Raw genomic sequence first — 26,520 nt, forward strand, 5'->3', positions numbered from 1 at the left:
CAAGATGGATCTTGTGACTTTATTCCTGCAGTGTTACCTGTGCTCCAGGGAGAGCACAAGCAAAGAAGAAAGGCCATGTAGGATGGGAGTTGTACATAAAGACAGCAAAGCATTTGAATTTCATTACTGAAAGAAAAAGAAAAAAAAAAGAGAAAGAAAGAGTAGAGAAGAGGCAGTTTTGCTTTCAAATTATACATATCCTACAGCAGAAATGAATAAAATTACATCAGCGTAGCTGCTGATATAGCCCTTAGCACACACAGTGATATTAGCAACAGGAATGGGGACTGTTAATCTCTGACCATTTCATTAATAATAGGTGAAAACCAGCCACATAGCAGAGTCGGAAGGATCTGAGGCTTGTCTAACAAGAAGTTTCAAAGTGGAAATGAAAGCTTGGATCAGGGTAAAACTTGTCAGTTAGGAGTGTTAATGAAGCACCACTACAGAAAAAGGAATTATTCAAGGAAAATGACGCACACTCAGAGAATTTTTGATGCTGCTGAGAGTAGTCAATGCTGAATCATGCTAACTGAGCTCACCTGAGGGCTACCTGAGGATGGGGGAGCACTTTACGGCAGGTGGGCTTTTGAAAGCTGAGAGAGACAATACCTACCCTGAAAGTCCACTTTGAATCAAACTCAGATGTGTCATTGACTTTGTGTTCTGAAAAAGAATAATCTGAAAAGCAGGCAGGAGGGAAAGATGATAAAATCAAAGAAGGGATAACAACGGGGAAATGGCAGCTCTGCTTCGAATCCGTAATTAGATAATGCGGCATCTTATTTTTCTCTGTTCACTCCAGGAGACAGGACTTTTCTCACTGTTTTTTATTTGTGTAGTGTTGAGCACATCAGGACAGCAACTTCTCTAGGTCTGCTGCCACACAAATAACAAATGCACATCAAGACATTGAATGTGAATGAAAAGAAATATGTTGTTTGTAAGGCACATGAGTGTCAAGGAAAGGAGGATGAGGAGAACATTTCCCTCTCCAAAATGTGGCAGAAAATTTGCTCTAGAAGAAGTGAGCACAACTGAGGAGCTGGCTCTGCAGCCACAATTTCTTAAATTGAATCTGTACTTCTTGTATTCTACAGCAAGCCTGAGACGTTACAGAAAGCAAGAATGGCTACACAGATCAATGTAGTGACCATTAAATATTTACAGAGATAATTACGAACAGACTAAACAAAGCAATGGGGAAATTAATAAAAGATGACCAGGTAGATATTATGCCTGGAAGACAATTTAAGAAGGGTACTTGGTATTGCTTATGAGGCAGGCACATGCCGAAAACAGTTGCTGCTCTTTCATTAGCAAATAATCCTGGGCATGAAGTTTGAAAGAGACACTGATAACACAGAGAGAAAAGTGAGCAGGAAGTGAATGGGTGAGCAGAGGTCTTGGAAGGGCTCAATTCACAGAACACGGGTGAACCCACATGAGTATGGGTGACTCCAAGCAAGTCCTGCTGAGGCACTGACACCATTCTGCTTGGACTTCACAGTAGCAGTAGTCTTGATTCCCATCCAAGAGCAGTATTCTTTAAGTGTCTTTATATCATCATTAAGAAAGACAAGGAGAACAAAGTAAGGGGACAGAAGCAGTACTGATGGGTCCCAAATCTGGCCAGTTTTATAAAAATAACTTTTTGCGATGTCTGTGTAATTTTGTCTACGTGTTTTGTTGTTGTTGCTGTTTCGTATCTCAAGGGGGAAAAAGCTCTTTAATAAAAATAAATGTCAGATAGCATTCACAAGGAGCCACGCACTCAGAGATTGATTGGACTAAAAATCCAGGCTGCAAGTATTCCTGAAGTCTGAGGGTATTTAAAACCTGAAAACAGATCAGCTTCAGCAGTACGAGGCAATAGAAATGATATATTAACGAAGAAAAATAGCTTTGTTACCACTTTGCAAGAGATTATAAATAAAAGTGAGAAATACATTTAAAAAAATCATTATAAGTACCTTGAGCTTGTCCTCTTAAAGCAAATAAAACAAAACAAAAACCAGAAAGTAACAAAAGACTTCAAAAAATAAAATCAAGGTTAAGACACAAGCCATATAAAGTCTGCATGTGGGCTACCACGGAGTGTTACAAAGTAATGAAGAGAAAGGACACAGAGGAGAAATAAAAAAGGTATGGAACATATATTAACTTATGCCCAAAGGGTGATGTGCACCATGTACTAATAAATGCATCAGGAGGATAAAAGGAATGAACAAGGCAGTTCAAAAAGTAATCAAGCCAAAGAAAAGCAGGAGGGCAGGAGGAAATGCTGTTCTGAAGTTGAGTATGGATTTCAATAGAGCAAGGATGACTTCACATGATCTGTCTCTGCCCTAAAAGAATGGAAAAATATGGAACTGATTTCAGAAGCCATGGGAAACAGTTGGGAAAGGAGAAGATAGGAAAGTACAAGGAAATGTCAAAACTGAGTGAGAGTTGATTCATGGGTCAGCTCAAGAGAAGTGTAGAAGAAGAGATAAGATGGTGAAGAGTCCGAAACATGGCAGTGAACAAATTCTGTGGCCACACAGAAGTCCAATGGACCTGATGGGATGGACCTATGAGCAGTGAGGGGAGCTGGCTGCTGTTACTGTGAGGCCACTCACATTTGCCTTTGAAAGGTCTTGGTGACAGAGGAAGGCTCCTGAGGAATTTAAGAAAGCAAATACGATCCTTCTCTTCAAGACAGAGAAGCAGCAACATCCAGGGAACAACCAAATTAGCAGTCTCACTTTGATCCCTGGGAAGGCGATAGAGCAAATTCAGCTGTAGCTGACTGTGCTTTTAGCAGGGAGCTGGACTGGATGACTTCCAGAGGTACCTTGCAGCCTCTCCTATTGTCTGTGATGTTATGATACAGGCTTCAGATGTAAATGAACCTAATTGCTTTCCTTAAATTGCATCTTGGTAACAGATTATGGAAATTACGTAAGGAGGTTACTGCAACAGGTTCAGTCATTTCATCCACCACAGAATGGATTTATTGAAGTTTTAATATAAAGACTTCCAGGGATTAAGTTGTTAATGAAACAAGCTGATGAGTAGCTATGCTGATGAGGTGAAGGTATCATTGACACAAATCAAGTATATTAACACTGAATAAGACAAGTATCTCCTGAATATAGCAATATATACAGAGGTCACATTCAATGCTTCACTTTGAGGAGGAAAGGCTTGAGGCCCGATAACCCTCACATAATTTTTACTGAAGAGAGCATATAATCAATATGTGCTACACTTCTCTTGTCAGAAAGGAGACAGCAAGAGTTCGAGGAGAAAGGTAGAGGACTGTCTTCTCTAAAATAATAGGTAGTCCATTTCTTGTTCACAGGAATATTTCTTTTTATAAATCTGGTGATAGCATTTCAGTAACGTGAAATAGTTTGGCTTGCTTCTTTTTCAACCAAACTGGAATTATTTGGGAAAGCACTCATTTATGACACTGACTGCATGTACAGAACATAAAAAAACATCTTACAAATACAAGAATTAGGTGGGAGTAAAATAAGAAGTTTACTTTTCCGTAGATATTGAGGTATCTCTTGGAACTTGGCTCAAAACTGATGGAAATGCCCAATCTACCACCTTCTCTCATTTTGGGAACCAACCTGGCCCTAAGGAGTACAAATACATGTCAACTCTTCTTCAGCGCACTGAAATGTACACTACTGAATGGTAATATTAGTAGTGATCTCTTAGATCTCCTACAGCTTGTCTCTTTAAATGACAAGCACTTCAAATTCATCATCCTATCACCAGTTCATTGTGTTTTCTGCAAGCTAGCAATATTCTTTACTGAAAAGAGAAATAAATAAAACACATACATTTCTTGCTATGTTTTTGACTCTGCATATAGTTGGCATATTAAAGTAATTTGCCAGGAAAACTCACCAAATAGAGTCTTTGGTCAATCTGTTGTCCACCTGCCCTTCATCATCCAGAAAGAAGTCCAACTGTAAATTGGCATTGTTGTCATGAGCAGAAGAATAATTGGTAATGAGTCTTGCAGGTATCCCCAGGCACCTCAGAACTGTGTCAAACATAGAAATGGAATGAAATATGAGGACTGTGTTCATGGATAACATGATGAGTAAAGGAAAATATTAATAATAGGAGTAAAATGGGAAAACTCAGACAAATCAGCCCAAATAATTTCTCCTATCTTTCTTTATATAGAATATGTTAAACATTTTGTTTGGTTCCCAAATTTGACTGAACATTCAAGATATATAGTGATACAATTGCTTAATTGGCCAGTTACCAATATTCTTGCATTCTGACTACACGGCAGCTTTTCAGGTCAAATCTGGATGGAATAGATCAAATGTGGTATGAAGAAAAATAATTTTGAGGTTCCATGGAATGCAAAATACATTAGAACTCCTATTATCAGTAAGCCAGGAGAATTAAGAGAGACTATGCTAAAATGAAGATGAACGCAAAATGTCTCCTAGTTGATTTGGAGTTTCCCTGTTTTGGAATATGCTGTCAGATGGGGTCTGGAGAAAGGAAACAATAAGGCAGAATCTGATTGCTAACAAGAGAGAAAACTGCATTATTTGCAAAAGAAATATCAGAGTTTGAGTCTGAACAAAATGCATTACATAATTTGTATTGATTTCTAGGCAATAGTACTTTGGAGTCAATGGTCTCTTCTCATGAAGGATCTTAAAGAGGAGGACTCGATAATCTCTGGAGGTCCCTTCCAACCTCTACAATTCTGTGATAAAAAAAATATGTTTCCTACCCCTAAATTTCAAACTACTGTAACGTAGCTGACAACACTTGCCCTCAGTTGACAAGAGGTGAAGTTGGGGCACATGGGAAAGCTATGGCTATATCTGAAGTGCAGTTGTGAGTCACTAAACTTCGGTGTTTGTGGTGCACCCTGGCTGGTAGACATGGAGCTCAGTCCAAGAGGGGAGCGGAGACACAGGGTGACGTATAATCTCAGCCTGTCCAGATGACATGTTGTGACTTTTGTTCAAAAAAAGATCCTGGGTTCTGATTTAGCAGCCAGCATGGTTCTGCAGACAACAGAGGACTTTTTTTGGAGATGGGAAACATTTTGGTCAAAAACTGTATTTTTAAATAGTTCCAGTGCTGCAGTGTTGAACAACCCTTTCTGCTACTGCTTGGTTTTGTATATTCATTAGTGTCACAACTGTGACTCTCAATACAGAGTAGCACTGCACATTCATTTCAAGTTACTGGATGAAAAATTACCTGAATGCATCCAATACCATATGTACCTATTGATTAAACTTAATTCAAGCGCGCTCCCAGGTATCCGCCACATGAGCCATCAGGGCTCATTGAAAATAATTTGTCTGACAATTTCAAGATTAATGAGCATTTTTCAGAACGTTTTAGCATTTTTAATGGATGACTATTCAGAGTTTACAAAATAGTAACCTTGGAAAGCTGGACTGGTCACAGTGATAAAACATTGGCAGCTGAAAAAAAAAATGCAAACTACAACTTAAAACAATACTTTAAGTTCAGCATGTTTGTTTAGGCCTTTGCTGTCCTCTTTCTGGAGTGGTCAGCAGCTGGACGTGTAAATGGCTAAGCAACAGATTAGCCACTGAACAATGTTTTAATTTCATAATGCTCAACAAACTTTACAGTTCTGTAAGCCTCACAGTATGAAGCCCCAGGTCTCTGGCTTGACCGAAGTAGTCAGCAAAGTGAATCTAATTTTGCCCTTGATAAATATGCCTCTCCATTTAACACAGTAGGCTCCACACCTCCACGGCATTGCCCCAGTTTCACAGAGGCCTACAGACAAAATACCGTGTAACAGAGATCCTGGGCCAGGGCAGGAGGAAAATGGGAGAAGCTGTCTGTATGTTGGGGATACAGGGACAGACAGAAGAGGCACTGTCAGCGAGAGAAAGTGGCCTTTGAAAGTCACTATGATGAACTGCATCTATAAGAAACATTTGCAAGGGCCTTCCTGAACTCAATGTGTTGTGCAGAGATGGAGGAGTATCAAGTACAGACCATACGACCTCAGGCAGAGAAGGAAGTAGACATCTCTGAGGCTCTTTGGATGGATTGATATTCCCACGGCACCAGAAATAAAATGAACTATTTCACATGTCAAAGGATAGAGTACCTGCCAGAGTCTCCCTAAATCAAAGCACAAAACTCTCCAGGTATATGAAAGAGAAGCAGAGAAACCTGAAATGGAATTCTCCCCCAGAGCTGTGAGAAGTGTGTGCCAGCAGAAGGATAGGTGGTCAGAATAGAGCTTTATTTCTGAGGTCCCTACTGTTTTGAATAGCTCTTGAACTACCTCAGGTAACTAAAATGAGTTACAAAATTCTGTTACCTGGACAGAAGGAAAACTATGCATTGAATGAAATATACGTATACGGGACAGACAAAAATAAAGTGAAAATACAAAGATACCTAGGGCTGCCCAAGGATGCCTAGACTTGTAACATGTTAATTATTTAGCTTCCATTTTTGCTGCAGAAGATGGGTGATTAATCTCCTTCATTTTTGTCAAAAGTACAATGTAGAGAAAAGTATGATGCTATTTCTGAAGACAGCAACATGTAACAGAGAGATGAAAAATTGAAGGTTTCATGGGCAGTTTTTCTGCAAGTTTCTTTTCACATCTGAAATACAAGAAGCAAAGCTTCAACCTTCAGCTGTGACTGAGAAGTACTTAATGCAAAGTAGAGTCCAAGCCTGCCAAAATGCCCGCTGTATCCCCTTGGTCCTAGGCTGATCTGGTGCCCCCCCAGTCTGACACTTAAATACATGAGCTGTAAATGCCTCAAGGGGAGATCACTACGTTTAAGCCAGACTCACTTTTATTTTCCTCTACTGGCTTTTCCCATAAGCAAAGGAACTGTTTGTCTCTATATCAGCAAAGAGCTTTTTACACATGCACCACTTCCAATGTCTTGTCCCCACTGTCTGTATAAATGTATTTTTTACATTAACAGTGTCCTTCTTTACCACTATTATACCTTAGTGTGCTCCAGTGTTCAGGGAGTATTCATTCGGAATGATGCTGTTAGCAAGTGCTAGACAATTAAAAAAAAATAGACCAACCCAGCATTGCTTTCTCTACTCAGTTTCAAAACCTGAAATGTCTCCTTTGCTGCAGCATTGGAATACATTTGTTCTAGTTTGAGCAAACTTATTAAGATTTAACCTTATAATGCCAGATAATTCATAAAACAGGCCAGAATTTTTCTCAATGATCTAGCTCAAAAATTCCATAGGAAGTGTTTAAAGTGCCAGTAGGTAGGTGCTGGGACAGTACATATTAGTCTTGCTAAAAACACCCCTTGTCATGTAGCATGTTCAGCCTTTCTGAGGTAAAAATGCCTTCACAATATCCCATATTGAGTAACACTTTTAAGTTGCATATTTAGACACTACGTACCTTGTTCATCTCACATTCCTAACAGAAACAGAGAACGTACCAAAAGACTAACTTACCCCAAATTTAATCTCTGTGATTCAATAAATACATTTTTCTGTACAAATAAATAGTATATCATTCTGGAAGTGCAGCTATTGAGTCTATTTTGGCCGTGCATTTTTAAGTATCTCTACCATTTACTCCTGATCATCACAGAGCCAGGAACAATTTTAGCTAGTTTAACCTAAAAGCTCATTCTGCTATGTAAGAATTGTATAGCAGCATGAAGCTTTTCTCACTGATACTTACACGTGTTGAAGACACCAGCAAAGACCCAGCACTGTCCATATCGCACTGGTTGCTTAGAACTGTAATATTCCAAGAGGATGTCCACACTTCCTGTCCAGGCTGAAGGTGAGACTCCATAAGCATAGAGATTGTCCCATGATCCAGCCAAAACACCATTATCATCCTTGGAATTGATCTGTAGACAAAGGAAATGAGTTTTAGGGGTGTCAGAAGCTGAATTATAAAGAGATCTTTAATCCAGCAGACCAAGATAGGACAAGAGAGACTGAATATAGCTAAGTTCAGGCTGGAAATAACACAGAAATGTTTAATTATGAAGGTAAGAGATGAACAGAACAATCTTGCTAAAGGCCGTGGTGGATTCGCCATCACTGAATAATTTCGAATCAAGGTCAGGCACTTAAAAATAATAGTGAAATTAAATCACCACAATGACCATTCATGTTGCTACTTTAGTACATTTTATTAACACTATACATGCTCATTGCTATGTATTTTTAATAAACATGATCAGTTTTAAATTCATAAGCAAGCCTCAGAAATGTTAAATCAGCTTCCTTCCTAACATTATGTTTTTCTCCCTGTACCAGCCCAGATATTTTAATACAATCACTCCCAATTTACAGTGGACAGAGAGAAGAATCAGTCCACTGTTATTTTTAGAGTGGAAACTAATTTCTTCGGTCCGGCACATGTGAAAATAAGAAGGAATATTCTGTGCAGGTTTTCCCTTGGTAAGATTACACAGAGCATGGAGTTTTGCTGACTAATGGCTATACTGATAGGCATTAACGAGCAATACATCTCCAAGCTGCAATTTGAACCAAACCAGTTGAGGCTGTGCAAAAAGCTCATTCGCTCTGTACCTTTTAATTATGTTAATGTGGAACAGCTACATGCCAGCCAAATAAATCACAATTCTCATTTAAAAGCTTTTGGCTGGATTAACTACTGTTTTATAATTAGAAAATCGACTTCCTGTGAACCTTAGGACTGAATGAGATAAGTATTCAGAGTCATAACCAAAGGGTTAAGGGGTTGTGCCCATCTCTCACTGTTGTGGAAAACATGCCAAGAAAAGAGGCACTTCAAGGACAGGACAGCATTTTGATCTTCAGGCTCTCTGCTTGTTGTGAGGAGTGGAAGAAGAGGGACAACTCTGTTTGCTTTGGAGCTTTCAGAGCTTCAGAAAAATCACAGCACGGGGGCAGCACCCCAGACAAGCTCAGCTATATCACATAACATCTTGAACAGGAATGAGGGTAAGGAACTCAGGTGAGGCCTCGGTAGCTCTTGTCCACTTCTTACTGCTGTTCAGATTTCACATGACCAGAACTCCAACCCAGCTGTGGCCTAATCCTTCAGATACCTGAAATCCACTGACTCCCTCATTTCCAACTGGAAACTTCTCCACCTACATAAAATGGCTGACTGGTTCAAAACATATGCCCATTTTGGGTTCATAACATTATGTTCTTCTGCTCATAGGGTTTCCAGGGAATCTGCATGAGGGACTATTTAAGAGACCAGTGATTAATGCAGCAATTGTAAAGGAATCACATTCAGTTCTTACTTCTGTCACAAGAGGTCTGAAGCCACATTTCTAATATCTAGAGTAAAAGAAATTATCAGAAGGCCAAAACAAAATAGGGAAGTAGAGGTGATCTCAATCTTCCTTGTTGAAGCTATCCTACTTAACTTTGTGTTACGCAGAATTCATCATGTGGCACTAACTGAGAGGCTAGACATCCTGATTCAATGTTATCTAAGAGTTAACTCTCCTACAGTCTGTGTAAATGCTGTAATAAGTGGGTCATCTTCAGTGGTCATGTTTTGTGGAGACTCTTTTAGCAGCTGGCCTGGGAGAACATCTAATGATAATAGCTCAATGACCAGCATACTGTTCTGGGAACCAGAAGGTATCAGTTCAGACCTCCAAAAGGCAGACAGGAGTGGACTCATCCTGGATGAGTCTTCCAGTTTGAATATTGGAGATGGGGCTGCAGTTACACACAGTAAGACTCCTGATGCCTGCCAGCTGAAAGGAACTGAGATGTAGGAAGCCTTCTCTCTACTCTTTGCTTCTGGAAATTTTGGGCACTTCCATTCTGGGTATGGAAAGCTATATGGGCCCTGTACTTAAGAGCTCAGATCTCCTACTGCATTCTCCTGGAGCTAAGGTACCTCACATAAACAGTGTCAGCTTAAGGAGGCCATCTGAAGCTTGAAAATAAGGCATAGATCTATCCAGCTTTGCAGTGTCTTAAGACCCTTTTGAGGTTAGGCAAATCTCAAAGTCTCTCAGTTCCTCATCCCAAATTTCACCCATCATGGTGCCCCACCACCCATGAAAGAAATAGCCTTCTCAATAATCACAGCTAGCAAAAAATAAGCACAGTGTCATACAAAATGCTAGCATGCATGAAAATGCAACATTTAAAAGCGGCCTTCACGCCAATGAGGCCCCACTCTCAGGAAGCTGAACTGACATAAAGATTCCACCTTTAGTGGAATGAAATAAAGTGCCAGACCCCAGAGGTCAGAATGGATAAAAGATCTGGCACCTGCCACAGTGAGGATGTGAGGGCACAGAGGCCATTAAACCAGCCTGACTTTGATTAGAGAGTCACTTCTGACACATCCTGGGCATCTATTGCATACCACTGCAGAGGCAACACGGCAGATTTTGATTGGGTTTCCACGCCCAGACAACTCCAGTTCTGCCTTGTCCATCAGGAAAAGGCAAGCATCCAGAATGTTTTCTTCAAACTAGATAAAAAGAAAGAAAGAGAGAAATAGAGGGCAAGTTAAGTCACACTTTATTCTGAAAAGCAAAGGCAAAGTTATTTTTCACTGTTGTTATAATAGCTGATCAGCTTCAAAATCAGTTGCTCAGGTCAAAGTTCTATGTATAAAATACAAGTTTTCTTCTAGAATAATTGCCCACGTATAGCAAAAAAATGTGAGACACTTTAAGGGAAAAGAGAGCGTCATTTTCAATTCAAACTCAGTCTGGTTTCCAGAAGGTTAAAATGACAACATAGCCTTTCTGACAGGACATAAAATTTTAAGTGCTAACAAGTATATAATAGGAAGGTATTATAATAATAACTACAATAAGCTAGTCTGCTCGCTAAGGACTTCATGTCCTTCACAGATTCCAGACCTGTTAATTTCAGAACTTTTCTGATACATTCAGCACAACGCTAAGAAGTTGACCAATAAATGATTTACCACAGATAATATGAAGTTTAAATTTTAGACTAAAATAGTAAAATGTTTAAAATTAACAAGCCAAAAGCTAATGAGATGGATTAATCCTGGTCTCTGAAACTTAGACATAAAAAATACCAAGTGACCTAAAGTAGTCTTCTTCAAAAATAGAGTGGAAAGGTACAGTTTCTTCGATCCAGCATGAACAAGCACAGGAATGAATTGAGGGCAGAGGTGCCTAAATAGACCAGAAACCATTTGTCACAGAACTTGCCCTGTGATGTATTTCATTTTCCTTAGGAGAAACTGCATAGCAAAGGAAAATATCTCTGTCCCCTGGAAAATGGTAGGGGACAAGGAAACACACATTTATAAAAAAACGTCTTCCAGTTTCATTGAAAACACAGTATTATATTAGCATTCAAAGCTGTAACAGAAACTCCATTCAGCTCGTCCCCTTGCCATATTCAGCTTTATGTCCTTCATTTGCATCCTTAGAGATATGGTTCATGCTAACAAGATTTTTGCTCTTGTGCCCAGCTGCAACTAGAGCTGTATTGATTTTGAAACCACCTCCAGCCTGGTTTAAGGCTCCTCAGCATATGAGGGTGATCTGAGTTTCGCATCCTGCAGAAGGCAAACAAATGCCCATGCCAAGCTGCTGGCCTGGTAGCATGGGAAAGGCAGAGGCAGGGTGAGGCCAGAGAGCTGAGAAGGAAGCGCTAAGAATCAAGACAGCTGTCAGTGCTGAAAAAAGGTGGGAGGGATGGGGATAACGTCCTTGGAGAATCTGTGCCTCCTTTGGCCTCTCCCTTATAGGTACCAGCTGAGCACTGGCATGAGCATAAGAGAAGCACCTCTCTATTTCATCACTCTCAGACTTTTCCTGTTCAAGAAACGTTTTTTTTTTGGCCTGCTTGGCTCTCATTGCTCAGCAAACTGCCACAGTGTCTATCCCTTCAAAACAATCACAGAATCACAAAATGTCTTAGGTTGGTAGGGAACTTAAAGCCCACCCAGTCCTAACCTCTGCCATGGGCAGCGTTGCCATCCAGCTCAGGCTGCCCATGGCCCCATTCAACCTGGCCTTGAACATGTCCAAGGATGGGACACCTACAGCTTCTCTGGGCAAAAAAAAAAGAAAAAAAGGGTAAAAAATGGTCTCCCTCCTGTTTATAAGCTCTTCTTAGATGCTGAAAGGCAGCAATGAAGTCACCTTGGAGCCTTCACTTTGCCAAGCTAAATGAGCCCAGCAAGCATCCTCTCTCCTCATACTGTTTCTCATCTTTTTCATGCAATCCAGCATTGAATTACTTTCTCTGGAAGTTTGTTAGCATGTAGCCTTCTGAGCAAAACTGAATTCACAGTGTTCAGGCAAGCAAGAAAGCGGGTCAGTGGCTCCAAATGTCCTACTCCTTGTATTGTATGATTTCCAGGAGGTTGAATAATTGTATGCTATTGGTCTCCACTCTACTCTAGTGATATGTCTGTAAGCAAAGTCAGGTGAATGGCAGAGCTGTGGAGACTCTGCTTCCCAAGGAGAACAGACAGACAGTATAAACTCTGGGCCGTCATAGTGGCCCTTTCCTGCTTCAGGTTCACTCTTCTTTTGGCCTGGCTAATGATTTATCACTTTCACTAGGATCAAAAAGAGCTTTCTGTTCTTCAAGTCATCATCAGTGTCTAAGAGCTGACTTAAATCAATAAGAAGTTTAGCTTGCAAATTAAATCTCTCTTATCTACAGTTTATGAGACACTGTCAATCTTGCCAGCACATACAGGAAGACTAAAGAGGAAAGAAATTACTATCGGAGTTGCTGTCTTTCACCCTAGCATTTACAAAATGATATAAATGACTGTGAAGTAATTGGATTAATAGGAGGAGGGACACAGGACAGGCTGTAAAGTCTAGCTGCCTTATGCTAATGTAGCAGCATAGGATGCAAAGCACCATAACATGGGCTAAAGCCAGTTTTGCTTTCCATTACTTCTTAAAAACACTAAATCAAACTAAATTAGTTTCCTGTCCTCAATCGTGGCATGAAAATAATATCTAGAGGGAAGCAGAACAGACACATAACACACACAAGGCTGAGTACCCTTGATATATCAAATGAAACAGCAGCCAAGACAAGCAGGCAGCCAGGACAGATCAACAGACATAGGCCAGGCACTGGCACTGTCTGCTTGACACAGACTGAAATGGGAACAACCCAAATTCAGGACAAAGGATTGGCACAGTCACCTGGAAAAGTCTGTGGAAGGAAGACAAGGCATGGGAAAATACAGGAAAAGAGGCTCTGCCTGGACATTGGTTTGCATTGCATTATAGAGCAGTGCATTTAAGTGAGACTGGCCTTCAGTGGACATTCCCCTTTCATGCTAACCTTCTAGTAGAAAAACTTCAAACCAATTAAATCCAAGTAAGAGGGGCTGCATCACCTTCTGCACTGGTGGAAGTAGGTCTGTGTTTCCCACAGCTGGTCACAGGCAGTGATCTAACCTTAAGAAATGCACATACCACAAAATTTTGTTTGTGCTTTGGGCTCACGTGGACATGATTAAGCTCAACAGGACAACAAGAGCACTATGCCCACCTGCTTTATTTTACTTTTCTCAAAAAAAAAAAAAAAAAAAAAGGCAGAGTTAAAAAATCAATACGGCACCAATATAGCTTCCAATATTTCTTAGCTGGAGAGTTCCTATGTGCCCAGTTTTCTTCTAAAGCAAAATTTCTCCTCAATCTCCCTTGGGCTTTTCTGAGTGACTGGCAATTTGCACACCCTTAGAAGAAAGGAATTGCAGTCATGTTACAAGGAACATTCTCATCCCGAATCCTCAGTCATTATAGCCATGTTTCAAGTGGTCTGTTGTATTTTCTTCCTGGGTCCATTTTTCTTGCCTCTCCTCCTCTCAAGTTGATGCTGCTCATTAAAGAGGGCAGCTGTGAAAATGATCTTCCACTAATAATCCAGTTTTGAACTGCATGTTCTTTTTTAATTTATAACCCTCAGTTAAAGATTTCAGCTGTCAATGCTCCTAGTTTTAACATAAAAGATTGCTAAAAATGAGGAAAGCTTATGTTTTAATGGGTGGTAATTGGTAGGGTAGCATCAGGGAAACCATCCTCTATCACTCTGAACCAGAAGAATATTTCTCCATTGTGTTTAGACGTAAGATGTCCATTTCACCCTCACAAAAATAATGATGGGCTCTGGGATAACTCTTGGCTTTGATGCACTTGCCACACTAAGCTGTCACACAGGCAACAAAATGTGCACCACCACCGAGGGTGGAAATCAAGCTCTCCAGTGCCAGACAACACCGGAAGGAAAAGCATATGACAAAGGGATGTGGAACAGCTTTAACCTCCTGAACAGAGCTGCCTCCTAGCAAAACCAAATAAATAATGCAGTTTCTCAAGGGAGGTTGGTGTTTGTGTCAGGAAGGTGCTGGATTTGCAGAATATAAGCACCTCAGGCCAAACCACTATAGTCCATAAATTCAGTGTCTTAGGATATAAATCTAGCAGCTGGTTGAAGCAACATCTTCCATTTCCAGCCACTCGTTCTCCTCTCTCCCTCCCCTACATCTGTCACAGAGTGAATCCTAAATGTAGGAGCAGAGCACGCCTGAATAACAACCCAAGGAAAAAAAAGAAAAAAAAAAAGAAGAAAAAAAAAGGAGCTGCTTGTTCAGCTAGGTCAGTTCTCTGGTCTGATTCACTGCACGGCTGTATAAACACTTGCAGGGGGAAGGAAGGGCCAGGAGGGGGCATTTTTGGTCAACTTAAATGCACACCCAGCTTTGGCCTCAGGATCTGGTTCTTCTTATCTCTCTCAGATGCACCCTCAGTTTATGGAATTGTTTCCCCCTCACCTTATTTAAGGATTATTTTTAGCTTAGACAGGATCTCTTTCAAACCCCACAAACACAGCGCTGAGACAACCAGTGGAAAGGTGCAAAGGCAGGAGCTACCTAAAGCAGCACTGCTGTGGGAAAAAACATGGAATTGCATCCTTAAATGAGGAAGCAAGAGCAATGTCAATTCAAAGAGCTCTCTAGTGCAAGCACAGTGGCAATCCAGCCAGCTTAAACTTTGAGTTAGTCTTCAGCTGAGGGACAGAAAGCAAAGCAAGAGGGTTCCTTCTGCAAGGCTGTGCTGGGGATGTGCAGAGTGCTGAATGGATCCATCACTGTGGCATGAAGGAAGTACTTCAATACTTTCTTAGTGGTGCTGATGTGAAAAACCAGGATGTAAGGTGAGCCATGTCCAATAACTGCCCATTGGAATACCCCTGAGTGAAAATTAGCTTTGCTAATTTTGATGTTGCTATTGAATGCTATTTTCCCATTCTCACACAACAGCTTAACTCTTTCATCCCTCAGGGACTTTCAGGCTGTCTAGTGATACAAACAGATTGAGATAAAACAGGTAAGCAGTAAGGGGTTGATAACACTGAAGGCATATCACTACCACACACCAGCCAGCCAGGACTGTGCTTTCCACATCTTCAGAGGGCTGAAGTTGTCAAGTCCAGACAGCAAAGGGAGAAGTTCCCCCCTTTGTCACTGTGGTAAGGAAATGTAAAACTCTGGGACCAAACCTCTGTTTGTAACAGGAACCCTAAGAAAAGCTGACTTCTGGAAAAATGAGAATTACTTCCACTTCTGCTAGAACTGAAAGGAAGAAAGGGAGTACAACCTCTTGCTAAATAAATAAGCTTCTTATCTTTCACCAAATCAGTCTGATCCTAAAGCAGCAGTATCACAGCAGCAGAAATGCTGCTGCATAGTGAAAACCTCAGCTAACGATTATAGCTTTCAACAGGAAGTCTCTTAGTATCTGAAATGTGCCCCTAAAACAAGATCTTTAAATACTAGCTATTATAACGTTGCTTTTCTGGATTAGGTATATACCCATATCATACAATTTTAAAAAACTATACCCCCTTGTGATTCTGAAGTAGAGACCAATAATGCACTCCAGAGCCCACAGTCTCAACCACAGTCTGCTGTCGATTAAATTCATTTGCTGTCCTACTGGGAGCAGTCAGAGAAGGTCCAAATAGCTCACCTGACCGTAACTCCAGCTTCTGAATTTCACTTCATTGATGTCTCCATGGAAAACAATACCAACATCATTCAAGACATATTCTTCCCTTTCCTTCTCGTCATCCAGGTACACGGCATCCACTGTATCAATTTATCCAAAACAAACATCAACATTGCCATTTACATTTTATATCGGGAAGATAAAAATAATGAGCATATACTACAGCCATATTGGATGAGATGTGCCCATCCCCCTTCAAACAAAACATCACTTGCTTCAAGAGAATACAAACATGAGGAGACAGTGACCCCGGTTAGAAATATGATACACAACTTAAAAGCATGAAAGATGCAAAAACGCTGACAAATCCTGCCTGTTTTCTCAAGATCTGAAAACTATGATTAAAATGTCACATCTTATCAAGAGTTTTATGATTACTCTGTACCACTAATTTAAAAGTTGGGGCACCGTGATGCAATTCTGCATCTGTACAAACAGATCAAAGAACAATTTCTAGCCTATTAAGATTAACAGAAAACAGATCAAATCAAGAGATCTAAAGAAAAAATCTGTAGCACATTACAAAAATTGGAATACACCTTTATAGTGTATTAACAGAGGAGTTTGATTGCTTTTCCTGTACATAAGTTATTGACTGCAGTGCTCCTCCCCGATGTAGCTTGACTGACCAGCCAATATGAAATTACAAAATAATGCAGAACCACAAAATCATACGGGTTGGAAGGGACTTCTGGAGATCATCAAGTTCAATCTCCCTGCTAAAGCAGTTCCCCACAGTAGGTTGCATGGGAAAGTGTTCAGGCGGGTTTTTGGATATCTTCATGGACTGAGACTCCACAACGTCTGTGGGCAGCCTGTTCCAGTGCTCTGTCACCCTCAAAGTAAAGTTCTTTCTCATGTTCATATGGAACTTCCTGCGTTCCAGTTTGTACCCATTGCCCTTAGTCCTGCCAGTGGGCATCACTGAAGAGAGCCTTGCTCCACCCACTTGACACCCACCCTTTAGATATTTATCAGCACTGATAAAATCCCTCCTCAGTCTTCTTTTCTCCAGACCAAACAGACCCAGGTCTCTCAGTTTGTCCAAACGAAAACTGGAAGTATTTGGAAGACATCTTCATCAAAACATATATTAAACACACATCCTAGATTGGCTTAATATGAGTCAAGAGAATATAAGTGGATCCTCATCCTGCAAAGATTCATATACTTAAATAACCCATAGTTAATATATATAAATAACCCTGAACTACATGAAACTATTCAGATGTTCATGGCAGACATGAAATGGATGGGAAATTCTGTGATGTTAGAACAGTTGAGGATTTATTTCCTGTGCCAATAATGGTATTTTGTGACTAAGAGGTACCACTTAACATGTAATGGTTTGGGAATTAATTAATTTCAGGAAATCAGTAATGTGGCACCAGATACAAATTAAAGAGAAGCAGTAACCTGTGAATGTGTGATATAAACAAGTACAAAACTGCCACTTACCATTGTCATAGAGGCTTTCTTCTGCATCTTACTACAAATTACTATGGGATTATTTCACTTTAAAAGCCTATTGATTTGTTGTATTTTGTTGAAATTCAAATCAGATTTGTACTTCCTTCTAAAACTCATCTTCAAGAGCTTCTTCTCCATTTACCCACAGAACTGCAGTTCAGCTGAAAACAGCTAAAATCTGAAAAATCAATGGCAAAACTCACACTGACTTCAAGTAGGTGAAGAGCTTTGCCATTCTGTACACCTGACTCTGTTGGAATCTTTATTCTCAGATGGATATAAATACATCTACATATGCAGAAGGGATTATGTATAGATATATAACATCAAGAGCTTCACACTGGTATTCAAGCAGGTATTGGATGTAAGGAGGATTTTTTGCATTTGAAGAGATCAGTGCTTTCCATTGTGCTTTTGACAAGGTTGCCATACAGGCTCAGCAAGCTACATCAGAATCAGAGCAGATGGAAAAGCAGCAGGTTTTGCCTGGTTTTTCCTGAGGCAGGCAGGTCTGAGGCTCTCTCTTTGTGTAGAGGCAGGGTGCTACATATCTGGCCTCTAAAGGCTGGGTTGTAACAAGGGCTGTTCATAAGCCTGGCACCCCCTACAACCAAGTCAGTCTGCACCCAGGCACAAAGCAGAAGATTGTGAGTTTACAATGAGAGGATACCAGGTGACAGAAACAGTGTTAAGACCTGACAGTGGATCCAAAGGCTACAGCCATTTATGCCAGCAGTGACGTGCATACTTTGGAAGCACCATATTACATGACTTCCTTGAGGTCCATCTCCCACCTCTAAGCAAGTTCTGCACAACATCCCATCAAAAATGTTGTGGATGTTGCAAATCACACAAGGCTCTGTGTCATTAGGATGGATGTGCCTGATTTGCTTATGGAGCAATTACATGTATTGACTCACTGAGCTCTGGGTTTTATTGGAGCACGTGTATACAAACAATACAGAAAATGCATTTCAAGGAGTACAACTCACACCTGCTTCAGTACAGTTATGCATTCAGCAGAGTGTGTGCACATGCCTTCTTGACAGCTGTTGTTTTCTTTCAGGGATTATAAATATCAATATTGATCTCGTTGGTATCAATTGAGATGCCTACGTTATTTCAAGACTGCGTGATCTTTGCTAAATCAGATGAAAATTGATTAACTTCTCTGTCAATTATTTTAAATTATTTCTATTTTTTGATAAAGTAAAACGGGCCTCTGTGTTCCACATAAAAGCCAGCTGCTTTGATTTTTGACAGCTCTCACTACCCTTGAGAACTGTTTAGAAGAAAATACGAGGCATTTGTGACTACTTCGATGCTAAGCATGCTCTACATAGTACAATTCCTAATTATTTGGTGCAAGCAGAATTTCACATCTGACAAACAGAAGAATTCCAAGAAAAAGCACCAGGCTTGTTTGTTCTTTTTCTCTAGCAGTTTAAGGTTTTTCTACTTACTTCTTTTATCCTGGGAAATTACTAAGACCCTAGCTAGCAGTGCTACAAAGAAGCAAATAATCCTCTATGCTTCTTTGTTTGAAGATAGACAAGGTGAAAACACATTCCACGTGAGGACAGTAGTGCAGGTGAGAAATCCCAATGTACAAAAGCTCATGCAATCATAGAATCATAGAATGGCCTGGGTTGAAAACGACCACAATGATCACCTAGTTTCAACCCCCCTGCTACATGCAGGGTCATCAACCACCAGACCAAGCTGCCCAGAGCCACATCCAGCCTGGCCTTGAATGCCTCCAGGGATGGGGCATCCACAACCTCCTTGGGCAACCTGTTCCAGTGCTTCACCACCTTCTGTGTGAAAAAAGCTCCTTATGAAAGAAGTAAGAAGTACAGAGAAGCTATGTCCCTTTAGGAAAGCGAATAGCCATGAGAGGCCCCTCCCTGGTATTGATGCACCTGGGAAACCCCTGCTCTAGCAAAGCAACCACTGGAGCTGGAAATGTCATCTTCTCCTGCACACAGGGACAGCTGAGCACAGCAGAACCAGCAGATGGATGAAGGTGGTTTGCCTTCAGGACCTGGCCTTCCTTTAGCATGGGAACCTGGACAAGCTCTTGCTGGGAGGAGAACACCACTGCGGCAAACACATTGCAGCAAGAGCTAAAACAGATATCTACAAAGTCCACTCCACTTTGAATGATGCTGTGCAATGGCTGGTTCTTGTCTCTGTGAGTGTAGCAGAGATATGAAGCTCTGAATTTGTGAATTTTTGGAATCTATGGTAGAAGACATAAAATTTAATATATGGCTACAAATAACAGAAAATGTTACCGAGTCAAACTTGGATGCCTGATCACATTTAACGTTTTAGAGACAGCATAGTAGGCATGTTGATGATGGATAGTGATAGGTGAACAGTTAGACTTGATGATGTTAATGGTCTTTTCCAACCTTAATGATTCCATGATTCTGTGATATTAGAGATGTCCAAAGGCAACCACATGCTACTAATCCTCAAACTGTAACAGGATGTTTGAAGGACATGGGTAGCAGAGTCAACTGAGTCACCAAGACTGCAACATATTTAATTGCTCTAATCTAAAACACTTTGCAGAAAGCTTCTGTGAATGAAACATAATCCTCAGCCCATGAGTCTGCAACTTACAGACACGCTATGCATCTCCACCTAGGAGAGCCACAAGAGACATGCAAAGTCTTTTCCTGATAGACACTGAGTGCTCCCAAGCAGAATGTTGCTGGCTCAGCACCTCCTTGGAGAGAGGAGCTCACAGCACCTAGATCAAAGGAGCCATTCTCCACTTTCATGTAGTCTGATATTGCTAAGACTCAAGTTATACTCAAATAAGTTATCCTTAATGACTTGCCATTTGTATCTCCTGTTTCAGAACTGAAGAGGGCTCTGTGTGCCCAAGAGCATGTTTGTTTTTCCCTGTTATGTCAGCTGAAGAGAGGATGTTGCCTATCCTTGCAGGCTTCACTTTGCTTATTAACTAATGCAAATTTCACATGAGTATCTGAAATGCCAATCCACTTGCTTGCTGAATTCCAAAATGTTTGGGGCAGAAGCACATCACTTTGCAAGATCGGGCCCCACATCTGTATCTGTAAAGTATTCTTGGTGATAAGCCTTAACCATATAAAAGCATCTGATGATTTTGGAAGAAAAGAAGAGGCTGCTCTGTAGCTTAACTGGTAAAGCATGCAGACTTGCTCTGAAACAGTAGAAAATAAAACGCATCTCAGCCTGGGAAATTATGTCAAAACTGAATTACAATGAAAAAAGAAGTAACAAGAAAGGGCATAAATGCCTCTGTCTTAAAGAAAAGCTCACACAGACACATTGATGTTTCTCTAAAATGATGAGTTGGGTAGCTGCACTAGACACTGATGGAGCTTGTACTCTGCTCCCTGTGATAACAATCCCCATTCACTCACTCCCCAGCCTTCTCTCTTTTTAATGAGGTTTTTTACTCAGACTCTGCTTCTTAACTATTAACCCAGCAAACAAGTCCAGGAGATTTTCAAACTATTGTTTTCTGTGCAGTTTAACTGCCTGAGTTTTTATACCCTTTTGTCATTCCACTGCACAAACTTTCCCAGCCAGAGGACAAAGCATGGAGAAATACTGCCCTTGCTCTTCTAACACAAAGGGGAAAAGGCAGACACAGGAACCAATTAGTCCAAACTGCTTAGGAGGGAAAGAAAGCAAATCCACATCCAAATGAAGCGCACAAAAAACGAAAGCTACAATAGTTAGCAAGGGTCAGGAATTGAATCCATTGTGGCACACCTGGACACGTAAGCTGGGGACAAGGACATGATGTTCTGCGGGTGACCCCCACAGCAGAGCCTTGCTGCTCTGAGTCTCTCTTTTGCCTTCCTGCAGTAGACATCTCTGTTAGCCTTCTTGATGGATGCTGCTGCATGTTCTGAGCTCTACATGTGAGCTCCCACACCGTGGATTTTGTTTTGCTGGCTTTTGATCCCATTCAGCTCAGGAAGTGAGTGCAAAGCACCCATGTGGCATGGGCATACAGAGATATGAATAAGAGATGTGAATGAGGGATTGATTTTCCCCTTCTTACTGCTCACCTCATCCTCAAATCAGCTTCTGTGTGTGGTCCCCATCACACATGCTGTGGCAGCCAATCTCCCCCCACCACATTTTTTCTATTTTTTATGACTGCCCTCAGCCCCAGCTGGCTGCATAATTGTCATGAGGTGACTTAAAATTTTCCTCTGTGGTTTTTCCCTGCTTAAAGAGATGTTGAGCCACGGCATAGTCACTGTGCTGGCTAACAAGCTGGCTGTTGAGAAACCAGGACTCCACCCAAAGGATTCTCTGCCTTGGGGTGGAGAATCACACCTCCTGAGCTGGAACTGGCACATGTTGATGTTGCCTTTAAAAACACTGAGAGGCTTTGTCTGTTCACCAGGGTGTCACATTAGTTCATTTAGCTTTGCCAATGATCCCTCGCTTTCTGTTACCCACTCTTCTTACTCCCAGAATAAACTGACCATGTGTCTCTAAGGTATGCAACTCCACGTTGCTTTCAAAAGTCCCTCATGGTGTTGTGAGGCCTTGGGCCCTGCCCTTCCCATTCCTGCTTAACTAACTCCACTTTACTCAGCATTAACATATATCTTCCTAAATAATGCATAAGCTAATCACTGCGTATATTCCCTTGGACCAGGGGTAAGTAATGAAGTCAGCACAAATTACGTACTGACAGTAGTGTGGCTGAATAATGGGCTCTATTAATAATGCTAATCTTACTCATCACATGGTAAGACGGCCCGTACTCGGTATGGGGTTATTTGATGAAAATCCTCTGGTAAAAAATTGAAGGATGATGGAAGGATGGCAGGAGGCTATATAGTTAGCTGGTGACCTAAATATACAGCAGTACATGTGCCAGATATGGAGTCTTACAAGCATCAGAAGCTGAGACACGGTCTGAATCCTGTCAGAAGGCTGGTGAACCTAGCCTCGCCAGTCCTCCTTGCCTTCTCCTTAAAACCACACTTTGAGTTCATTGGGTAAAAGAGCAATTCTGTCAGCAGAAGGGCTGATTTTACCTTGGTCCGGGGAGATTTAAAAAACAAAAGTTCTTTAACACACTGGATTACAAAAAGGGCTAATTTGCAAAATGTTCTGTTCATCAAAGAGGACAAGGTTGCTGGTAATTAGTCACTGCTAAGGGTAAGTTATAAGGTCAAATCCTGTGTAACAGCAAGGTGCCACCAATCATGTTGCAGCAGACTGAGTGCATCCAAACTGTGCAGGACAGCAGCTTCCATTGAGTTTTAGCAGGCTTTTGGGCTGCAGATGCTCCATCCTAAAATGTGGCAACCAGCAATGTAATTCAGCTGCTGTGAATGGGGTGCCACTACATCCTACCCCACACCAAATGCTGGGAAAAAAAACATGCCCGTACTGATTTATCTGTTTAAGGAACATGGCGGCAGGCAGAAGGTTCACACTGATGATTATTAGAACCAGAGCAAAGCCTTGGGATATATTTAATACCAAAAATGGAGCAGTGCCATGCCAGCTATGTTGGTAAACACAAACTCAGCCTCATGAAACTACAGAATGCTCCTGTAGCCCCACTTACAAGGCAACCTCAAGAGTGTAATACTTAGCTCTTGGCAATTAGGTAAATGTAAACATATCCTTTCTGTATTCATACAGACTGGCCTCCAACCACCTTGGCACAAGTTCCCTTTCCTGGACTACACCCTCTCACAAACCAATGAGCCCAGTGGAGAAAACTGTGAGTCTTTGACATTGATAAAAAACTACTTACATTGGCACCAGGGGTTGAACAATATGTAAGTGTCAGTTGCTGAGTTCCTGTGTGTTCTGATGATGCCATAGGGAGTCCAGATGGCAACGTAAAGGCGAAACTTCCCAATAATGCAGGTAGCAGAGGACATGATGGACAGGCGAATGGAGTTGTTGTCTTTGTGGGTAATCTTGGCTCCCCACTCTCCAGGTTTCAGCACGTCACCTATGAGGATCGGGATGTAGGTGCCTTTGTTTGGTTGTGGGTAGCGACCTGGGGAGAGAAGGGGAAAACTCCATGATGTGGTTCATCTAGCTTTAACATCTCTTCATTTACCAACAGTCTTCTGTCCCTTTGTGTATTTCCTACAGAGATGGCAAATGTTAGTGGGCAGGAACCACCTGCCTTCCATAGAGCTTTCCACAGTACTTAGTTGCTGGTGCTGCTGCCACAGAAGGGCGTACACCACTTCCCAGCAGGCAGCCCATGCAATGGATACTCCCCAAGAACCTTGTAGATGGTGTGGGAACCAACTCCGGATCCCCAGAGTCTGGATGAACATACCTTGGCTGGGTAGCTAAATGGTCTGTGCAAGCAGTGGGCCCCAAAGTATGACACACCTTCAAAGTACTGCTCGTATTTTGCCTTACAGTCAGACAAATCATGACCGAAAGAAACTTGTTTTACTCTGTCAAGCATAAAAAGCATCTAGACAAACAAACTAAATGTAAACATGTACACTGCTAGAATTCAAAATAGATGGGAAGGATTATACCCTTTGAGCCCGAGGTAGAGTCAAATTATAACTGGAATCCAACCAGTGGTATAGATTAAAAAAAATGCTTGAGAGAAGGCTGAGTTCCTTATGTCATTCTCAAGTCTGTTTTTCATTTCAGAGTTTAGGCTTAAAGTTTTATTCTTATTCACCGGTACCGTAAGGAAAAGCACAGAGGGAGAGACAGACTTCTCTATTTTTCATTCCTACTATTTTAGAGCTTAAAAATGTAATGCACAAGGGCACTGATTTTCCTGTTTGTTTATTTTTATACAGCTGATGCAGAGATAGACCCAGATCTGAACACTGTCACATTCTGGGAAAGGGCAACTCTAACTTTCAATGTGAAGCTTGTGATCTGCCATGACCCCCCCATGTTTCTAAGATATTTGGGATTACTGAGCTTCATCCAAAGGGTTATTCAGAACACAAAAACTTCCATCTTGCAGATTTTCAGTGCACATAAATATCCCAGTTTCCCTAAAGGCCAGGGATGCTCTAACCCATGAAACCCCTTCAGATCAGCAAGGGATACAACTGAAAGAAGAGGCCTACAGAAGAAAGACGGACTGGAATAAGAGAGTAAAATCAATAGAAAACAGCAGAAGATAAAGCACTGGACACTTCAAAAATAAGTCTTCAAAGGAAAGACTGTCTACAGAGAAGAGCCTATGGAGGTAACAGATAAGAGTATTTCCTCTGCTAACAATTGTGATCTGAGAGCTGAACACATTCTTGTTCTTTGTAGCAGAACTGGGTATGACCCAGCTTGTCTCCCCAGTAGATGTTTTGTTTCTAGTTTTGGAATAGTCGTCATGGGTTTTTTTAAGCAGTTCATGCAAACAAAGCTGCAGAGCAAACCAAGTAATTGAACTGATATCCTTTAAAACCACTAACAAGTGCTACTTTTATTTAAATATCTTCCTCATCTCTTCCAAACAGGAGGGACAGAAAGATTAGTATTTTTACGTGCTTAGGAACCCATGCTGTCACTTTCACTGAAGATTGCCTGCTGTAGGAGCCTACCAGGGACAGAACGCACTGCACTGTGACTCTGCTCCCACATGACCATGTCTTATGTGTGCTGGAAATCAGGAAGCTGAAGAACTCCTCTGCAGTGAGTCCGCCCATAAGAACAATACAGGTTCCCAAGAAGCCATGGGGCCTCTGCAATGCATCTTTATGGAAACCTGCACCTCTTACCAGGCTTAGCAAGGTACTATATCTCTGATATCTGAAGACTCAACATCTAAAATCCCATTTACCATTCAAAACAACAAAGGTCCTCTTTCATGCAAAGCCACAAGATACTTTTATCTATCTGCTGCTTGACAAAGGAGCACCTGTAGCTGCTGCTGAGTAGTAAGCAACATTCTTTCAGCCCAGCGTCCATGCCAGTCCCCACAGCTGCATGCAGAAAGACAGGCCACTGTACTGTCCTGAATGGGATATTGCCTACATACCTGCAGACTTAGCAGGGATGCCAGGGAAGGAATATCCTAGAAGTCAGGACAATTTGCAGATGTTATAAACAGAATATACAAGCAAACATGATTTGGCAGTCAGGGTTTGGCTGCTCGCTAACAGTTGCATAAGTCTCGGATCCAGGAGGAAGGCAGGGATGATGGTCAGGGCTCTCAAAAGCACCCCGTGAAGCATTTCCAACATTTTCTTTGAAGAGAGGACAACTTCCTTCATTTTCTGAAATGAATACCAAAATGCAAATGGAAGAGCAAGAGAATTGTTGCTTCTGACAGGAGCTTGTAGAGCTGATTTGTAATCACACATCCAAGCACCTGACAGCACCAACCACACTAGTCTCATATACACACATCTGGTGCCTTGATACTAGAGCACTATGAAGCTGAGTGTACTTGGCATCACATGCTAAGGTTGCTGGCAAAAGCATCCCTACATAGATTCAATACTTTGTTTATCAACACTGTAGGGATGTTTCTCAAGATGGCTTGGCCGTTTGAATCTCTCTGCATCTTGAGCACACATTTCTGGCTGCAGTGGAGAAGTATGGCCAATTTTGGCTTATAATTGGGATATCTGAGTTGTCAGCTCTTCCTCAGAAGGAATAATGCACAATGGTGACTGCACATTCCAGGTGAGAGTCTCTAAGGAATAAGATTCAGTGTTATCTAAAAACTCATTACCAAAAGCCTGTGAACTCCTGGCAGAGCATTCTCTGCAGGATCTCTTGTGCTAACTCAACATGCAGAGAGGCAGGAGGGTGTGCTTGGGTGCATATCAGTACCAGCAGCCACGTAGTGAAGATAAATTCTTTTTATGCTGACAGGAGGGCGTTTCTGCCAGCAGCATCAGCTGGCTCAGCATCCCTCATGCTCTGATTTGCTCTGGGAGCTGGCAGCCTGAGGCATGATATGCAGCCAGTTCTCTGTGGCTGCTTCATTCCCCAGTGCTCACATGTGCTTTGGGTATAGGAGGCTCTG

General features: G+C 41.4%; 1 protein-coding gene across 1 annotated transcript in view; it reads right to left on the reverse strand.

Moving 5' to 3' along the window:
• F13A1 (coagulation factor XIII A chain) overlaps positions 1-26,520 on the reverse strand; it is a gene marked incomplete at both ends in the record, with an annotated part of 55,540 nt that overhangs the window by 15,415 nt on the left and 13,605 nt on the right. Inside the window, 5 exons of the mRNA XM_079533739.1 lie at positions 3,907-4,045; positions 7,712-7,886; positions 10,373-10,480; positions 16,002-16,120; positions 23,308-23,559. Of these exons, the coding sequence (XP_079389865.1) occupies positions 3,907-4,045; positions 7,712-7,886; positions 10,373-10,480; positions 16,002-16,120; positions 23,308-23,559 (793 nt within the window). The remainder of the gene's footprint in view (positions 1-3,906; positions 4,046-7,711; positions 7,887-10,372; positions 10,481-16,001; positions 16,121-23,307; positions 23,560-26,520) is intronic.

Source organism: Tetrao urogallus, assembly GCF_951394365.1.
Source record: "Tetrao urogallus genome assembly, chromosome: 3".
In the NCBI taxonomy this organism is placed as follows: domain Eukaryota; kingdom Metazoa; phylum Chordata; class Aves; order Galliformes; family Phasianidae; genus Tetrao; species Tetrao urogallus.